General features: G+C 43.1%; 1 protein-coding gene and 1 long non-coding RNA gene across 3 annotated transcripts in view; both read right to left on the reverse strand.

The window, feature by feature from the left end:
• Positions 1–347: 347 nt before the first annotated feature.
• LOC138423338 (uncharacterized) lies at positions 348–2,938 on the reverse strand. The gene is made up of 2 exons (XR_011250236.1): positions 2,185–2,938; positions 348–1,725 (listed from the first exon to the last, which is right to left on the reverse strand). It is a non-coding gene; the product is annotated as an uncharacterized lncRNA (long non-coding RNA).
• A 6,361-nt stretch (positions 2,939–9,299) lies between these two features.
• The window catches only part of ASB7 (ankyrin repeat and SOCS box containing 7), a 55,035-nt gene continuing 45,488 nt past the window's right edge, over positions 9,300–18,846 (reverse strand). The window contains exons 6-7 of one of the 2 annotated variants that reach the window (XM_069559196.1): positions 13,021–13,120; positions 9,300–12,670 (exon numbers count right to left, since the gene is read on the reverse strand). In XM_069559196.1, the coding sequence (XP_069415297.1) occupies positions 13,062–13,120 (59 nt within the window). In that variant the 3' untranslated portion in view covers positions 9,300–12,670; positions 13,021–13,061. The remainder of the gene's footprint in view (positions 12,671–13,020; positions 13,121–18,846) is intronic. The other variant, XM_069559195.1, reaches the window with a different exon arrangement.

Consider the following 18,846-nt stretch of genomic DNA (forward strand, 5'->3'; position numbering starts at 1 on the left):
CAAGAAGCCCAGGCTGCATCCACGGACTGGGTTTCCCTCGGGCCACCCTGGGACCTCAGGTTGCACCCAGCCTGACCACCTGCCATCAGCACTTCGGAAAATGCTGCCTGTCCTCACATCTGTGGGATGCACCGCTGGCCGCCTGCCTTGTGGGCAGTGCCGAGGCGCATGCTGTCATGATTAATGTTTGGCAGACATTACCTACAAGCTGCTAAACTAGGCTGAATAATAATAACGGCAGGATAATAGAACTACAGGCTACTGGTTTTGTCTGTGCCCAACTTAAATTAGGCAGTTGCAAAAGATAATTAGAGACATAAAGGCCTAGATGTAGAGCCAGCTTGTCATGTGGTAGGAGAGATTTGTAATCTTTGATCACATAACACACAGAGAGCTATGCAAGGCTACCCATAAGCTGGGTTGTTGTTCAGTCGCTAAGTCACGTCTGACTCTTTGCGACCCCATGGACTGTAGCACGCCAGGCTCCTCTGTCCTCCACCATCTCCCAGAGTTTGCTCAAATTCACGTTCACTGTCCATTGTAGTTCCACGCCCAGTTTTAATTGTTGCTTCTTGACCCACATACAGGTTTCTTAGGAGACACGTAAAGTGGTCTGGTACTCCCATTTCTTTAAGAATTTTGTTCATCCATTGAGTCAATAATCTTTTCTCATCCTCTGCTGCCCCCTTCTCCTCCTGCCTTCAATCTTTACCACCATCAGGGTCTTTTCCAATGATTCAGCTCTTCACATCAAGTAGCCAAAGTATTGGAACTTCAGCTTCAGCATCAGTCCTTCCAATGAATATTCAGGGTTGATCTCCTTTAGGATTGACTGGTTTGATCTCCTTGCAGTCCAAGGGACTCTCAAGAGTCTTCTCCAACACCACAGTTTGAAAGCATCAATTCTTTGGTGCTCAGCCCTCTTTATAGTCCAACATTCTTACATCCATACATGACTACTGGAAAAACCATAGCTTTGACTAGACGAACCTTTGTTGGCAGAGTGATGTCTCTGCCTCTTAATATGCTGTCTAGGTTTGTCATAGCTTTCCTACCAAGGAGCAAGTGTCTTTTAATTTCATGGCTGTGGTCACCATCTGCACCGATTTTGGAGCCAAGAAAATAGTCTCTCACTGCCTCCACTGTTTCCCCATCTATTTGCCATGAAGTGATGGGACCAGATGCCATGACCTTAGGTTTTGAATGTTGAGTTTTAAGCCAGCTTTTTCACTCTCTTCACCCTCATCAAGAGGCTCTTTAGTTCCTCTTCACTTTCTGCCATTAAAGTGGTATCCCCTGCCTATCTGAGGTTGTTGCTATTTCTCCCGGCAATCTTGATTCCAGCTTGTGAATCATCCAATCTAGCCTTTAGCACGATGTACTCTGAATATAAGTTAAATAAGCAGGGTGACAATATCCAGTCTTGTTGTTCTCTTTTCCCAGTTTTGAGCCAGTCAGTTGTTCCGTGTCTGGTTCTAACTATAGCTTCTTGACCTGCTACAGGTTTCTCAAGAGGCAGGTCAGGTGGTCTGGAATTCCCATCTCTTTAAGAATTTCCCAGTTTGTTATGATCCACAGTCAAAGGCTTTAGTGGAGTCAATGAAGCAGAACTCCCTTGCTTTCTCCATGATCCAGTGGAGGTTGACAATTTGATCTCTGGTTTCTCTGCCTTTTCTAAACCCAGCGTGTACATCTGGAAGTTCTCAGTTCACGTACTGCTGAAGCCTATAAAACAAGGGGACTCATTTCACATGTGGCTTCTAAGAATCACTAGAACTTCTCTACACACAACTATGGACAAGTAGGTAGGCGGTTTCTGTAACATCTCATATTAACTGTCAGATTTTTCTCATTCTCTCCCATCTGCCATGGAAGAGCCTAGATTTAATACTCAAACACAGTGGTTCTAAGGGAGTCTCCAAACCAGCAGTATGTACATTATCTGCATTAGAATCACAGAGTCTCAGGCTCCATCCCAGCCCTAAGGCATCAGAAACTCTGGAAGGCTTGGCAATATTTTAACTAGCCCTCCAGGGAATTCTGATGCCCACTCAAGTTTGAGCCCCACACCCAGTAATGCACACAGTGGTGCACCAGAATTCCACACTCTGGAAATTGTGCACATTTTGAATTTAGAACGTGGAGGTCCTCAGTCACCCACAGCCCTACCCAGTCTCCACACACCTGGTCTCCCCACCACAGCCCCGCTTCTTTCTGCTCCCAGGCACACTCCTCATCATCTGGGCTCCCATGCTGGCTGGCTCTGGTGCTGGCATGATGCTGGCCCCTTTCAGGTGCTCCAAAAATGTGTTGAATGGGGAAGCAATCCTCCACTGATCATTTCCAAACTTTACCTGACTTTGTAAACATCTCAGTGAAGAACACGAGGATGGTATCTGTGAAGGTTGTGTCAAGAACCTTGCAGCAGCACTAGGCTGGGGCTCGGCTGTGTCAGGAAGACCAAAGAACTGCTCTCAGGAGCTTCATGACCGTTACCAGGGTCCAGTCTGACTGGAGGAACAGCTCAACTTACCTATCATGTAATGATGCGCTTCTACTAAGCAGGCACTTTATTTCTGTCCATTGAATCCATTGAAACAGAAGGTGATTGGAGAACATTTATAAAAATTTTAAATGAAGAAGGTAGTAATGGTATTAGTTAATCTCAGGTCAGATCAGATTTTTTTTTTTTTTCTGGAACCTCCTAATAACTTCCTAAACATCAAGCATTTCCATGAAACTAGGCAGTTAATTATAGGCTTTATGAGTAAGTGCTTGTACAGAATAATATATGGTTTAGATGTTCCATACTGGAGCCTGTGTACTTGCCCTTTTATCTTAATGCACGGAAGTGTCAAGAACAAGGGGTTACATACTTTGGGGAGTCAACCCGGCTCAAGAGTGGGAACCGAGTTGCCATCCCCTGATCCTGCTTGCCGTGGCCCCCTGCAGGGCCCTTGCTGGCAACAGGGACCCTCTGGGTGGCCTCAGGCAGATGAGTAACATCAAGGCTCACCCCAGGACCCTCCAGGTTGCTCCTGTTCCCATCCCAGCCCTGAGACAACATAGGAGCCCACAGAGGACTGAGCGCATGGCGACCGGAGGCTGGCCCAGCCCACACCCCTGCTGCCAGGCCGCAGGCAAGGCGGGCAGCCTCTCCTCCTGGGTCTGTGGGATGGAACCTCCAGGTCCCCTCCAGCTTCACAGGTCTCTCTGCCCCTCCTTCTCACTGCAGACAGACACTGGTCCAGGACCGATATGGAAACAGTTAAGCAAGGAAATGACAAGGTGGGGGAGAAGGGCGCCCAGGGAGCAGCCCCCAAGCCCTAGCCATCAGGGCCCGAGGGGGACTCTGCGCCTGGGAGGCAGGAGGTCTGCAGTACGCTCGTCACTGACCTCAGTGTGGCCCTCGGGCAGGACCCCCAAGGTGGTAGGCGAGCTGCCCTTGGCTGGCAGGGAGACAGATGCTCAGAACTGCTCCAGGGGTCAGCCAGTGTGCTGGTTCTGACACTAGGGAGCTACATATCCCTCTGAGGACATGATGGCCCAGACCCTCCTCCCCAGAAGAATTGTGTGTGCACACACACATCTGCACGCCCTGAAGGGGGTTTCCTAGTTCTGCACGAAGAACTTGAGGAGCAGAGGCAGAGAGGAAAACAGCAGCTGGTAGCTGTGATGAGAGAGGCAGGGAGTCTGGGGAAGGGGAGCCTCCTGTGGGGAGGCTCAGGGGAGCTCCTGTAGCGAGGAGACATGAAAACCTGGGCCCAGCAGAGCTGGGGGGAGACAGGAGTGGGAGCACTCCAGATCAGCCTCTCCACTGTGAAAATGACCAGGACACCCACCGAGCAGAGGGAAGGTGAGAACTGAGCGAGAGAAGTGCGGAGCAGCAGAGCCCACGCAACAAGTTGAGTGTTGGTTCCCTTCCGGCTTTCTTACCTGGCCCCAGGGCTGTGAAGGGGCTATCTACCTGCCTCCTCACTCCCCAAACACCTGGGAACCACTGCCTGCCTCCTCACAGCTCTTGGTTCTGCTGGGCCACAAAGCCTATGGCAAGGCCAGAGCCCTGCCTTCCAGACGCTTCTGGTGTGGCAGATGGACATGCAGACCATGTTCTCCCCTGGAAAGAACTGCAGGGCGGCCCCTTCAACTAGGACTGGGAGGGAAGGGCATCCTCATGGCTGGGACAGGAATGTCTTGGAGAAGCTGCCCCAAAGGACACCAGCCTGGGATAGGCTGAGTGCCCAGCAGGGTGGGACCCCTCCTCTGCTCCCACCAACCACAGGACTACCAGCTCCCAGGTACTCACACCTGGTACCAGCCCCCTCCATCACCTCCTTAGCTTCCCATCCCCTCCAGACGTGACCAGCCCAAGTTATTGTAAGTCCACAAGCAGCCCTCAGCACAGAAGCCCTGCTAAAGCTGACCTCTCTGCAGAGGGGCCACAGGCCCACACTCCTCCCTAAGGAGGAGGGAGCCATACTCCCCTCTCTAACCCATTTCTTTCACCAGAACCTAATACTGCCAAGTTCAGGCATTCTTTCTAAGCCACACACACACACACCTCTGGGCTAAATGGCATCACACACCTGTTATTTACATGTTATGGAGCAGATATACCTAAAGACAGACTTAACAGGATTCAGGACAAAAGACAAGTGTCCTGAACAGGCTCCAGCAAAATTGCTGCTTCCTAGGCCACGCTGGGTTAGGACACGATAGCAAAGCTGTGCAGGCTCGGGCAAGGCAGTGTCCCGCAGTTTTTAAAGGGCCCAAGGCAAGGCTGCTGTGGCTACCAGTTCCACCTGGCTCAGAACCAGGCTCCTGGCGCACTTTTCTGTCATCAGACCATGGCCACGGATCTGGTCCACTCCTCCCGAGGGGCCCGTCCTACCCGCATGGGGAGGCAGGAGGCAAGGGGCTTGCATCTCTCCATCACTGGCATCACATCGTGGTGGAGGTCCTAACCCCCTACATCTCACGCTCTAGAGACACCTGCCAGGGGTGGGGATATGTGGTGACTTTGACTGGGTTCAACAGGAAGCTGGAAGAGAAATGACTACCTGGATACTAACGTATCCACTGTAATTTTAACCATGAGACCTCAAAATGTTCTATGATAGTATATTTGAATCAGTTACCTCAGCCTCAAGGACTGATAAATCAGGGTAAACTAACAAATGATTGCAGCTCCACTTAGCTTACCACATCTAAACAAACAAGTCTTACTTTCTATTTGCTGGAGATCATTATCTGACAGATAGACTGATCAATCAGCTTCTTCCAGGAATTTCAGCTGAGGCCTCTAGGTAAGAAACATCTATTTTGAAGTGTACACAACAACTGCTATGTAACACAAGGATATTTATTTCAGTTCAACCTTAACTCTAAGTCAAAACGCCCAAGTTCCTCAATCTACTCCTCTCTCAATGGAAAATTACACTGTGAATGTGAGGGATCATAATATATGATGAAAAGATGGTGGTGGATCAATCTCTTAGCTGCCTGTAATGAAAACTGAAACAAACAAAAGAGCTGAGTATAAACACCCCTGGCATCTCTGTGGCCTCACACACAGTTACTCAACTTGCTTTGTAAACACAGAACGAAACAAAACCAGAGGCTGGCAACGCTGTTCCTAAGGGTGTCCCCCAAACCTAATTCCTTACAGTCAAGATTATTCAAAAAGGCACAGTGAAGCCCAACATGGAACTCTCACCAAGTGTTTTGTAGGAAATTAGAGTCTTCTGGATGCATGGGTTTTAAATCCAGAAGGTATAAAGTCAGAAGGTATATGAGCCCTGCCAGCTCTCGCCAAAACCTATCTCATTCCATCACTGCTGTTAACAAGTGACCGAGTTCCGTTCCACAGAAACACCTGACGTGAGGGCTGAGCCGCTGGCAGGCCAGGATCGCGAGGACCCGGGGCTGGGGAGCTGGAGCCGAGCCTTCACCGCCCGCCACTGGGGCAGGGCCATAGCTCCCAGCCACCGCAGTCCTCCAACCGCAAGAGAAGGGCTTCCCCGCCTGTAAAAGAAAAGGGTTTGGACTGGATTGACTCACGTGAAGAATACGTGAGCGCCCACTATACAAGAGGACCAGGCAGGCACAGCTGAAAGGAGCAACGGGGAGCCGCCATAGCCAGCAGGGCTCCTCCGCTCCCCAGACAGGGAGGGCATCCACGCCGCCCACGGGAGAGGGCGAGGGCACACCCGGGGTGACGGGCTGGGCGCTGCACCTCAGTCCCCACCGAGCCGCCTGGAGACGCGAGGGGGTGCAGCCGTGACCCGTGGACACACCTCAGCGCGCTGGACTTGCAAGGGGAGGCGGGGGAGCCTTCAGAGGCTCAGCGCACTGTGGGAAGGGGACTCCTGGCGGGAAGGATGCCCCATGACCAGAGTCCCGGGGCTTGTTTGGGAGTCTGCCACGCCAGTGCCCACACGTCAGGATCACCGGGGTCTGCCGCTCAGGGACCATGTCACCGAGGGGAGGGCTGAAGGGTGGGGGCGCAGGAGAGGAAGGAACAGCAAAACACAGTCCTGGCAGGAGGTGCCCGAGATCTGGAGCTGAGAAATGCTGATGCTGCCGTCCACACGGCCCTGGGCTCCTGGGAGGCTTGAGGAAATAAAGTAACTGGCTGACGACCAACTGCCGCATGTACCTATGGCTCTTTCAGCAAATACTGTGTGAGATCCAGGCAAATGAGGCCCAGGATCTGTCCTTAAGGAAGTCGCTGTGCAATGGACTTAAAGAAAATGACTTCTTCAGAACATCGGTGGTAAAAACAAAAAAAGAACATCGGTAATAAACTAGGAAGAAATGCAGTTTGTTCTCTCTGGTGCTACCCAGGATGGAACATGGATGCAGCCCAGACTGATTAGTCTTCTTAAATGGTATTGCACTATATTTCCTAATGATATTAAGCTGCATTTCCATCCACCTAAGGAGGGAACTAAAAAACTTAAAAAAAAAGCAACTGGGTGAGACCATGCCTTGGGCACGTGTGTACTTCACTAAAGGGTTAAGGGGACAGAAGCAAGAGAGAGAAAATTTAGAAAATCTCTAGAGAAATATAAAATGGTCATGTACAGCGAGTCCACCCCTACAAGATTTTTGTTTTTTTTTTTTTTTCAGTAAAGAAAAAGAAAATTGAGTGGTGACCTGACCCAGAACTATCAGAGGAAGAAAAGCAACATTAGTTCAAGACCGAGAAGCAAGAAAAATCTGAGTCTGTTTGCCAGATAAAATAGGAAGTATCTGCAGCTGGATTCCCTCTGTGTCGGTCACAAAGCGTCACTCTACTCATCACATAACTGAGCTTCTCAGCTTCAACTGAGCCCCTTATCCAAATGCAGCCACCTCACTTCTGATTCATAAAATACTATTTCACAGAAAGTGAGTCACTTAATGACTACATAATGTAACATAAATTACTTTTATGCATTTAAAACAATTTCCTAATTACAAGGAAACATAAAAAAAGGTTCTGAGTGTGATTTTTAAGATGCTGGAACAAACCAAGATTTAATATAAAATATAATAACTAGAAATGATTTTTTTTTTGAGGCCGTATCTGCAACAGAGGAGAAATATTTCGCTTTAACCTGATCCTTTACTTCTAATGGTTTATGGATCTTCAGAATTGATAAAGCACTTAGCCTGTGGATGCACAACTGAAACCCAGCGCGAGACACTCTGGGCACAAAGAAAAGAAAGAAAAGAAGTCGCTCAGTCGTGTCCGACTCTTTGCGACCCCGTGGACTGTAGCCTACCAGGTTCCTCCCTCCATGGGATTCTCCAGGCAAGAGTACTGGAGTGGGTTGCCATTTCCTTCTCCAGGGGATCTTCCCGACCCAGGGATCAAACCTGGGTCTCCCGCATTCCAGGCAGTCGCTTTAACCTCTGAGCCACCAGGGAAGCCCAGTCTGGGCACAGGTGAGTAAGAAATGGAAACAGCAACACTTGGTAGAAGACACTCCACAGGTGGACTTCACGCACTGCAACAACACCGCTACTTTTGGGTTTTATTCACACAATGATGATCTCTCATAGGACTTGTCTTTTCAAATGGGATTGAGCATTGTTAACTGTCACTCAAAAATCAGTTTTTCTGGAAGATAAATATCTACAAAATGTACCATGATCTTAGAGAAATATAAGACTTTGATCACTATTTATCAGCAGAGCCATATGCTGGTTGACCTTTTTGTTTTTTATCTAAGAATTAAGAGACCTTACTATAAACCTTATAGGTAATGACAAGATAATGATAAAATAAAGACAAACTGTCTTTGTATCTTAGGAGTCTACATCAACCTAAATAACAGTATCTGGCAGTGGATATTTAAAATCTTGACTGGTATTGAAGCTAATATAAATTCTAACATCAACATTTCTAAGATGTGTTATGAGAACAGAAAGCCACACTGTTACATAAATACAAAATGATACAAGTCCACTTTTTTTTATCTTTGAAACCCAACTACATGGGACGTGGAAATTTTTTTTATCAACTAGATAATCTGTTTTATCAATAGCTAGTAAGCTATTTTAGCAAATTGTCTTTCAGCTGAAAAAACAATACACTACTTACATCATATTGGAAAAGGAATGACCTCAAAATTTCCAAGCAACACAGCTATTTTTCACATCTGAACTCCCCTGCTGATCATTAGGAATAGTTTCAAATGTCCCATTCTTGGCTTCCATTTGTGCCAAATCCTGGACAAGTCTGTAACAAGGCTATGGCTGCAAAACACTGCGTTTCTCCACGAGGTGCTAAGTCGTCTGCCCTCCCTTCTTAGCACACCATCACTCATTAGTCTGAGGCCTCTCCTAAATCAAGCTGTGCTTATGGGATACAGAGGAAGTATGAAGTCAAAGTTGTTTTGTTATATCTCTAGCAAGCTAATAAACTACCTCAAATTCATTGTTTAACTGAATATACTGTTCTGTGCTTAGAGATGCTGTGGTCCAAACTCTGTCCTCCGTCAGAGGAGGCAGAGGTGAATCTGGCCCCCAAAGGCTCAGTGCCCCATCAACATGCAGAAGGGATAGACAGTCTTTTGTTGGAGGGTATTTGAAGAATGCGTTAAAAAGCAGCGTGGGGTGGGGGGTGGGGAGGGGCGGGGATCTTAAATGATCTGAAACAGTGCTGTTTCCGGTATTATATTCTTACCCAAATCTTAATTATCTAAAATGCTGAGGAATAAAAGACAGAGTTCACTTTCTTTCTTTTGACCAAATAGCTGGAAGTATTAAAAAGTTAAGGCAGACTAGAAATAAAACACAGTTCCACTATGTTTTAAACCAGATTTAAGTGTTTTTTTTTTTTAATTCAAACTGACCCAAAGCAAAACTTACATTACAAAGGAAGAACAAAATACATTATGATATAACACACTAGGAGTTACATGAGAGCTAAATTTGTGGGCCGAGGGCCTCATCCCAATGACACTCTGGGCTGATGAGCAATTCTGCACCAAGTTAGAACCTCAGTTTTTGTATGGTCCACTGTGGTAGTTAAACTACACATCCTCGTCTCGTAGGGTGTGTATCTGACAAATCAAGCTAGACTCCCTCACGCTCCAGATGTGTGCTCTTGCTACTGCCAGAACACTGAATTCTCTAGCGGAAATGCTGCTCCAAGCATGACTGATAATGAATTAAAAAAACGAAATTGTCAAGTCCTCCAAACTAACAAGTGTGGATTATTCTGTAGTAAATAGTTTAGAAATGTGGAAATTAAATAATCTAAAAAACATCCTTACTCTGCTGTACATTTATAAACACAAATATTTACACACACAAAAAAAATCTTCCATTTGCAAAAGATGAGGTTTGCAGTTCATTAATGATCATAATCTTTTATGAGCTGGTGTCTTTGGTGTACTTGCCAAATATATTTTTATAAAGGTTTAGTAACAGGCTTAAATAATAAATTTCAAAAGAAACAGAAGGATCAGTGACAAATGTGATACTATTCTGAACATTTCAGTCAAGATTCTGGAAAAACCAGTTGATCTTCTGAAAACACTTGTTCTCATCATGTTACTACAGAGCACTTTTCTGCCAACCAAACTGGAGAGCAGGCCTGCACATTCACCCCTGTATTCTGCCAGTTACCGACTCTGAGACATTTTAGTTATTGTTAAAGACGGTATGTGACTGGGATTCTAGTAACAACAAAAATAAAACATTCTTTTCAAGCTTCCAGAAAAATCAAACATCAAACAAATAACAGAATTATACACTTCTTCATTAAATAGAAATTCTGATTCCAGGAAGAGCTCTCATAATTTTTTTTTTCTTTTCTGAAGTCTAAGCAGCAATATAGAACAAAGAATTTACCTTCATCTGATCTTTTTACTTGGAATTTCCTGACTCTGACTCAATGGTGAACTTAGTTTTGGAGACTTCTGAATGGCTGGGGAAAGAAAATCATTTTAAACTAACTGAATAAATTAATAGACACATGAGGAGATGAGCCCTGTGCGAATGTAACACTGCTCAAAGTACAGAATTCTGCCTGCCTTCCCATGTCCTTGTCTCCCTGGCCCGGGTTCAGGGAGCAGCAACGCCATCCATTTCTGGCCATGCCAGGTGCCTGATGCCAAAAGTGTGTCTTAGCTCTGACCTGATTATCGGTTTCCAGAGGAGAACACAGCTCAGCTCCTAGCTTCACAAGGACTCTCTCAGAAGATAACTTTTTGGAGATATTTATATGGAAAAAAAGTCAGAATACCCATTTCTATCTATCACATCCCAGTTACAGTTTTTGGATGGTTGCAAAACTGGCCACACTTTGAGTGGTTCCCTGCGGAAGAGGCTATGTACCCCAGCCATGATCCCTCACATCACCCTCTCCCCGAAGCTGCCCACTGTTCAGAAACCTGCTCCCAGCCCAGGCCTAGCAGAGCAGGTATCTGATGCCAGAGCCACTCCACATCCAAGAGAATAAATTTTGTGCTTGAGGAAATATCACTGTCAGCTCTGAAAAAGGATAAAGCCAGAGGAGACTCCCAATTCTACTTAGTTATATTTTCCAGGTGAAATAACTTTATACTTAATGACTTAAAACTAGAAATTCAGACAGGAGAAGTCCTTTATTTTGTAAACTTCTGATAATAAATTTATTACTAGTGTGTAAATATTCTGAAATTTCCCAAAGCACTAAGAACAATACTGGGATAGTTTTAAAGCTTCTTCTGGAACTAATATGATGACACGTCAAGCACAGGGCTCATTTCCAAGGGCATCTCCACAGATTGCTAATATCTCTGGAACCACTGTTACTGACACTTTATCATATTTATGTTTATACTGCAAACATATGCCGATCAACCTAGAAAATAACTGTTCTGAACAGCGTCACTGTGCATAACTTTAAAATAGATAGGAAATGCTTAATTAGCATATTAGAAATTAACCAGACTTACAAATATGCACCCATTAGAAATTTTACCCTTTAGACATTTTATTTCAACTGGGAAGAAATAAACACCATGAAACCATCCCAAATTATTTATCCATTAAAGCCAAATGATTTAACAGTATTTTGGCTATTTTTAGGGAATACTCTACCACCAGGACATGAAATTTTCTGCTTAAACTGAAGTAAAAGACAAAGCTTAAAATGGAAATTGCAACTGACTCTATGTTCTGCAATTAAAATTAAAGTGGCAGTTCCTGTTCTCACAGGCATGTCAAAGCCAGCTGTGGAATGAGGAACATCAAGTGAAATAATGGATAAAATACACCAGAAAGAGTACTGCACTGGAGGCACTATTTTAAAAACAGAATACACGGGCTTTATAAAGTTATTTTCTTTCCCATTAATTGTTTTAAAAGCACAATTCAACTAGAGACAGAAGTTGAGACTCAACGTCTCCGGGTAGTGTACTACAGCTGTTAAAAAAGTAAGTTAGAAACGAGCACACCAACAAAAAGCAGAGGGACTGGGTTTAAGTCATCCAAAGCTACGTTAATTAGAAAAAGAACAGTTTGAAACAGCCAATTTGTACTCATTAAAATGAATGAGGTGACAGCATTACTTAAAAAATTTCTTAGGGCATTTTCCAGTAGAGCCCTGGATGCCCTGGGTGAAATTGTGCCTCCAAACTGTAACAAGTGCTCTGCTGGTTTATAATATTGTGCACACCAATGAAACCATAAATTTGGAAAGGGTCAATTCTCCACTCCAAACCTGCTTGTGTCATTTTGGAAAAACAATTGTTTTAAATGCAATATTGTATAGAAAGCTTGGACCTCTTAAACTTGGACCAAGAAACCAAATTAAGACCTTCAAGCATGTGGGTGTGTGTGTGTGTGGGTGTGTGTGTGTGTGTGTGTATAAAAAAATCTCTCCCCTACAATGAAAACCAACCAACCAAACAAAAAAACCTGTAAAGTGTATACCTGCTTTCTGACTTCACAGCAAATCAGAAATTGCATAGGATATACTTTGTGCAAGGCAAAAAGCCTTTTAAGTATCTGGAATATAACTCCTAATCTCGCTCACAGTTCTCTGTGTATCAGATATCATCAAATTTGTGTTTTAAGTAGTCTTTCATGACCTTGGCAATTGGCAGTTCATCAAGTAGTTTTAGGTTTTGAAGGCCTATACACTGTCGAATTTTAATTCGGCACAGGTCCTGCAAGTTTCTGGGCTGTCCTAAAAAGACAGAAAAAAGACAATGTCACAAAGCTGCAAAACACAACATTTAAGGAGGGCTTTAAGGTTCTGAAAGGAGTACTTTATTTCACTGGGAAGTATCTCTCTGCGGACTTTACATGCAAAGGAGCAGAGAGATGAGCTAGGAGGATGCGTCCTGGGTACCATTACATGGAATCTCACTGATCCTTTTCACAGCCCTGGATGGTGGATAGTTTCACTTCCATTTTACAAATAGGGACACTAAGGATCAGTGATTTTAGTCAACTGCTCAACATCAGACGATCAACTGAAGTGTTTGAGACTCAGACTAAAACCAGTTCTTCTGATTCTCAGCCTGGTATTCTTACCATTACAAATCGGAATGTCAGTTCTTGTCCCAGGTAGGCCTCTAATATGCGGGTTGAACCTGTGTGAGCAAATCCCTCTTCTGGGCCTCAGTGTCTCCACCTGAAAAGTGAGGGAACTAAGTTCCTCCTATCAGCTCCCTGTCCAGGGCACGGAACCCAACCCCGGGGAGCTCTCCCAAATGAGGTGTGCCCCTCTGTTCCCCATGGTTCTAGACATAGCAGAACCCTGCTGTGGGGAGAAGGGAGCGGACTGGGAGGGCGGGCAGGGAGGGGGAAGAGGCAAAGCAAGCTATCCTGAATTTCCATGTCTTCAAACAAGCCATCCTGACCATCTGCCGATAAAAACCTATGCTATAACTGAACTCAAAAAAGAAAAAGAAATCACACATTGCAATTTCTTTCATCTTTGAATACCGTGTTTCACCAAAACAATGGAGATGACCACAAACAAGAGCAAAAGTTCTTTGACACAGAGCCTCAGAAGTGTTTGGATTCACATAAATTTCTTCTTTCATATTAAATGGCAATAATGATACAAATTAACATATGTTCAATGTATACTCTATGCCATGTAGTCTTATAGGCTCCTGACATACACTAACTTGTTTTTATCCTTTTACGAGGGAAGTACTTTGATCATCATCCCCATTTTACAGACTGCTTGCATCTCCAACATTAAGTAACATGCTTAAAGTCAAGAACAATGCCATACTTCAGCAGTTCTCAAACTTTTTGGTCTCAAAACCTCTTTACACTTTAATTACCATGTAAGAAGTTAAAACAGAAAGTTCAGAAATACGTATTAATTCCTTTACAAATAATAAAGATAAGCCTATTACATGTTAACATAAATAACATCGTTATGAAAGTAACAGTATTTTCAAAAATAAATGAGAAGAATGGCATTCTTCCAATCTTCAATTTTTAAAAACCTTTCACGTTTTTAAAGGTCTGGATGAATGGATGATCGCTGAAGTCTCATGCATGCTCTCATATTCACTCTGCTGTGATGAAACCACATCATCCAGTCTCTGGGGAAGTTCATTTACTCTCATGAAAGAAGGAATGTGGAAAAGACAAATAATGTCTTAGTATTACAAGGAAAATCATTTTGATCTCGATATCCTGAAAGGGTCTGGTTAACTCCAGGAGTCCCCAGGCCATACGTGGAGGACTACTGCTACACTTAGTACTTATTACTTGAATTGTACCTGTTTACAGGGATCACCATTATTCACAATTATAAATGAAAAAGGATCCTTAAAACTCAGACTTCTGCACTGTAGGGCCTGTATGATCAGGCGCTTTCCGAGAGGCACTAAATACATGGTCTCTGAACAGAATCACAGCTAAAGCTACTGCTTTCCTAAGAACGGCTGTAAGCCAGCGGCAGGTATCTCCATGGATGTCCGCCTGAGGATCTGTGCAAGGCTGCTGTACGCGCTCGTGAGTCTCTTGGTGAGGCTATATCCTCCTCACCATCCAGATCTCTGATAAAAAGGGCACTTCATTAGAGCAGACGAGGTCAGGCTCCCTATCAGGTACTTTCTGAGTTACACTTCTCTGAAGTGCTGAACGTGGCTATGATCTCACATTCCCTCGGTGATCGCCCAGTAAAGCCCATCTTCTTCCTTACATGTTCCACGAGGGTAAGATGATTTCTGGCTGCCAACGCCTGACACGATCAATACTCAACAAACACTAGCTGGACAAATGAATACTTAATAGGCTTTTCCTAAGAGTATAAAACAGACAACTAACTCATTGCAAAACACACCCATGTCAACAGCAAATCATTTCTTAATCTGTTTCGAAATATTTTTCATCACCATTCATGGGCTACCTTTAGGAACAGAATAAATTATCAGCCATTTTTCAACAAATGCTTAAACTATTTGATCTATAAATGCAAACCAGAGTATCAATCATATTTGAATCTTTTTTTAAAGAATTTGATTTTCCTAAAAGACGGCAGGTTCTTTTGAAGTACAGTATTAATGAAAAGAACCACCACAATGTATTCAAGGCAAAACAGATGAGATAAAATTGACATATATAAATATACATGTATACTTAAATGAAAACATATCATCTAACAATGTGGAAAAATTATATTATTATATTATTGGAATTTGCTTAGCTAAGGTAGAAATGATGGAGACAAAAGGTCTTCTTTTGTGGAAGATTACACTCTCCAAAGATGACTACAATATCTCCAAAGACCTCACGCTCTTCTTTAACAACGTGACTGGATACCTCAGTGTTAAGAGACGGTATCTGGGTTCCCTCTCCTAGAAACCGGGTGAGCTCCTGACTATGGTGAAACTCATAAATCAGAGCTCCCAACTGGCTTTTGAGACATTCACTCTTGGCACACAACTATCACCAGGACATTAAGTCTACAAAAAGGAGCTAAGGTCAAAAAAGGAGCTAAGGTCACGGCCCAATAGTCCAGGCTGAACTCCCAGCCACTGCCTGCACAACTAGCCAGCCATCAGAGTGAGACATTTGGAAGGTGGAGTGGCCCCAGCAAGATGACATTGCTTGGCGCAGAGAAATAAAATAATCAACTATTATCATTTTAAGTCACTCAATTTTGCAGCATTAGATAACCGAGATTCTGGAATGTGGAAGTAGGGTGTTATCATTAAAAAAAAAAAAAAATCTTTAAATTAGATAGCTTTGTCATTGGGACCCAGCAGGAGGAAGAGCTTTGATGAGGCTGATGGTCAGGGCTAAAAGTTTTTAAAATGTTACTAGAAGCTGGAGGCAAGGGAAGATATAGTTTGGCAACATGTCACATGAGGTAAGGGGAAAACTGGAAATGCCCTAACAATCTAGGTAAGAAAATTTCCCAGGCACAATATTACAAGTGCCACTGGCTCTGCTCATTGGCTGTGATAAATCGCAAGAGGGCCAAGATGAGCCAGCAATTTGAATTCAAAGGACACAGCTACAGAAAAGCCACCATCCGCAAGAGATACTGGTGCATGAGCCTTTCCAGGGGAAAATGTGCTTCCTATGCCTAAATATCAGAAAGCTTTACTCAATTTGCTGCTGAATTCTCTTCTTCTTAAGCAGTATGTTGTAGCAGTCTCAATGTTTGGGCGGAATCTAATCTTTTGAAGATTTCTTAACCATATGTAACTCCTGTTTGCAGAAATACCTCCAATGGGAAAAGCCACAGTTAAACCATCAACTGTTAGACCCAGAAGCTCTTGGGTGAGCTACCTAGCCTTCTGCTTTGGTTTCCACATCTATGAACTGAGGATGACCCACACAATAGGCCTTACAAGCAGAAGAAGAATTACTTCTGGTAAAGTGCTTACAACAGGACCAGGCATATAGTAAGAGTTATCGAGTATTTGCTATATGTTAAATCAGTAATTTTAAATACTGGAAGGATATAATGTTTTGCTTCTCTTTCTCAAAAAAGCAGAGGGCTCCTTCTTGGAAGGAGCTCTGTTTTCCTGCTGCTAAGATGGTTAAGAAAATGAGTTGACAGTTTAATAGTAAAGGAGCATGATGCCCAGTTCTGGGCAAACTGATGGAAATTATATTCTGGAAATCACTACGTGACTTGGATTAGGCAGAGATGGGGGAACTTTGTAGAAGAATTTGTGCAGTGATGAAGTGAGGGGTGTCCACAAATACACAGCTATTTCCTCACCTTGGGAGGTAGTAGCACTAGATGAAAAGCAGGCTACATGATAAAAAGCAATAAAGACTACTCATTGTAATCATTGCTATTTCCAAGACTATTTCAGGAGCCATTTTTTCCCAGGAAAATCATTTTAGGAACAGAAGATTATGACTGAAGAAAGAAGTACAAGCGTACCTCATTTTACTGCACTTTGTAGATACTGTATTTTTACAAACTGAAGGCTTGTGGTAACTCTAAGTTGAGCAAGTCTATCAATGCCATTTTTCCAACAGCACTTGCTCACTTTATGTTTTTGCACCACATTTTGGTAATCCTTACAGTATTTCAAATATTTTCACTATTATTGTACTATTATCTCTTGATTATTATTTTATTATTATCTGCGATCAGTGATCTTTTTTTTGAAGTTACTACTACCACTGGCTAAATGCTCAGATAATGATTTGCATCTTCTAGTAATAAAGTACTTTTTAAGTTAAGGTAAGCATGTTATTATTACTTTTTTTTTTTTTTTAGACAAAATGCTATGTTGCACACTCAGTATACTACAATGTAGTATAAACGTAACTTTTCTATGAGCTGGGAAACCAAACAATTTGCCTGCCTCCCTGTACTGCAGTGGTCTGGAACAGAACACGCAATATCTCCAAGGTGTGCCTGTACTCACTTTCTTGTCAACACATCACTCAAAAGTACTGACTGAGCACCTACTATGTGCTTAAAAATGCACTGTCCCAAAGATTAAAGGGGCAAAGGAAAGAAGGAGACAGAGGAAAAGAAGGCAGAGAAAGAGAATAAAGGGGACAACAACAACAAAACTCAATACACGTACATGCTATTTACAAGGTGTCTCCTTCCTGTGCTGTTAAACAGCAACTGCCGTGTTCATGGGATTACAATAGGGTGGGCCTGGGGGAGACATCTCACACACACACACACACAAAGTATAATTTAAGCAACTATAAACGCTATGGGGGATGCAGAGACACTACAAACTATTATTCATACTAATGAATTACAATGGCATTACATAACACTTCAAAGGGTTATTAGTCTTTCCACTTGCTAAAGCAGCCCATCATTAGTAATAATTGGGCTGGTATAAAATAGGAAATCAGCTTTTGAAGGGTTTAGTCTAGAACAAATTACAAAACCAGGGCTGCAGCATAATTTCAAAAATTAAACACCCTAAAGCATTAAATATCTCCTTTTGACATGACCACCTCTGCATTTGCCTTAAGCCAAAGAAAAGCACATATTGCTTTGCAACAAATAACAGAAATCCTTAGAAGGCTACACAAGAAACAAAGTAATACAAATATGATAGAAATGGTACAGAATAAGGTCATACTTTCTATATCAAAGAACCTTAAAATGTAGTGTAATCTGACTTAGAACTGTGTACCGCATCATCCAAGCTGATGCTGTGTAATTCTGGATTGCATCCAAGAGCGAAATCAAAGTAGCCTTTTATTTTTCAATACCGTGATTCTTATTTTGAGGTGAGCTAGCAACTACCTTTGTCCTATAAAATAAGATTTAACACATTTCATACCAAGCCTTGTGATGGGGGTTCAGGGACAAGAGCAAAAGAATGAAACGTGCTCATGGTAGGATCTTAAAAGGGAAACAGATAAAACGGAGGTACTGGGAGACCACTGCAGATGTTGACCCAAGATGAAAAGTGCTAAGTATAAAGGTTAGCCCATTACAAATGCAGTGTACTATTTATTTCTAAAAGTAATTTTAATAATTGAGACTAAATAACCTAGGAAGACTACAATGCAGAAGTGCAACAAAATCCCCAATTAGAAGAAAAATCAATAATCAAAAATAATCTTAGTTAAAATGTGTTACACAAATTATTTCTCCAAAGAGCTATAAAGTATCACTATTTGGTAAGTCATACTAAAAAAACAAAAACAGTCAAAGAAATTGGTAACAGAAGCATCTCAAAGGAACACAGGCGTAAGGGTCCCCAGTGCAGAGGAGCTGTTATGACCTCCTGCTTACACACCTGTTGCTGTACTGGACTTAGCTGAGAAAGTCACAGCCTAAATTTCACTTTCTTAAAATCACTTTAAAAAGTAAATTCAAATTACTGAAAAAAGTACTTGACAGATTGTCACTGCAAAACAATTTATCCAACTCATTCCCATTTA

This window comes from Ovis canadensis, chromosome 18, assembly GCF_042477335.2.
Source record: "Ovis canadensis isolate MfBH-ARS-UI-01 breed Bighorn chromosome 18, ARS-UI_OviCan_v2, whole genome shotgun sequence".
NCBI lineage: Eukaryota > Metazoa > Chordata > Mammalia > Artiodactyla > Bovidae > Ovis > Ovis canadensis.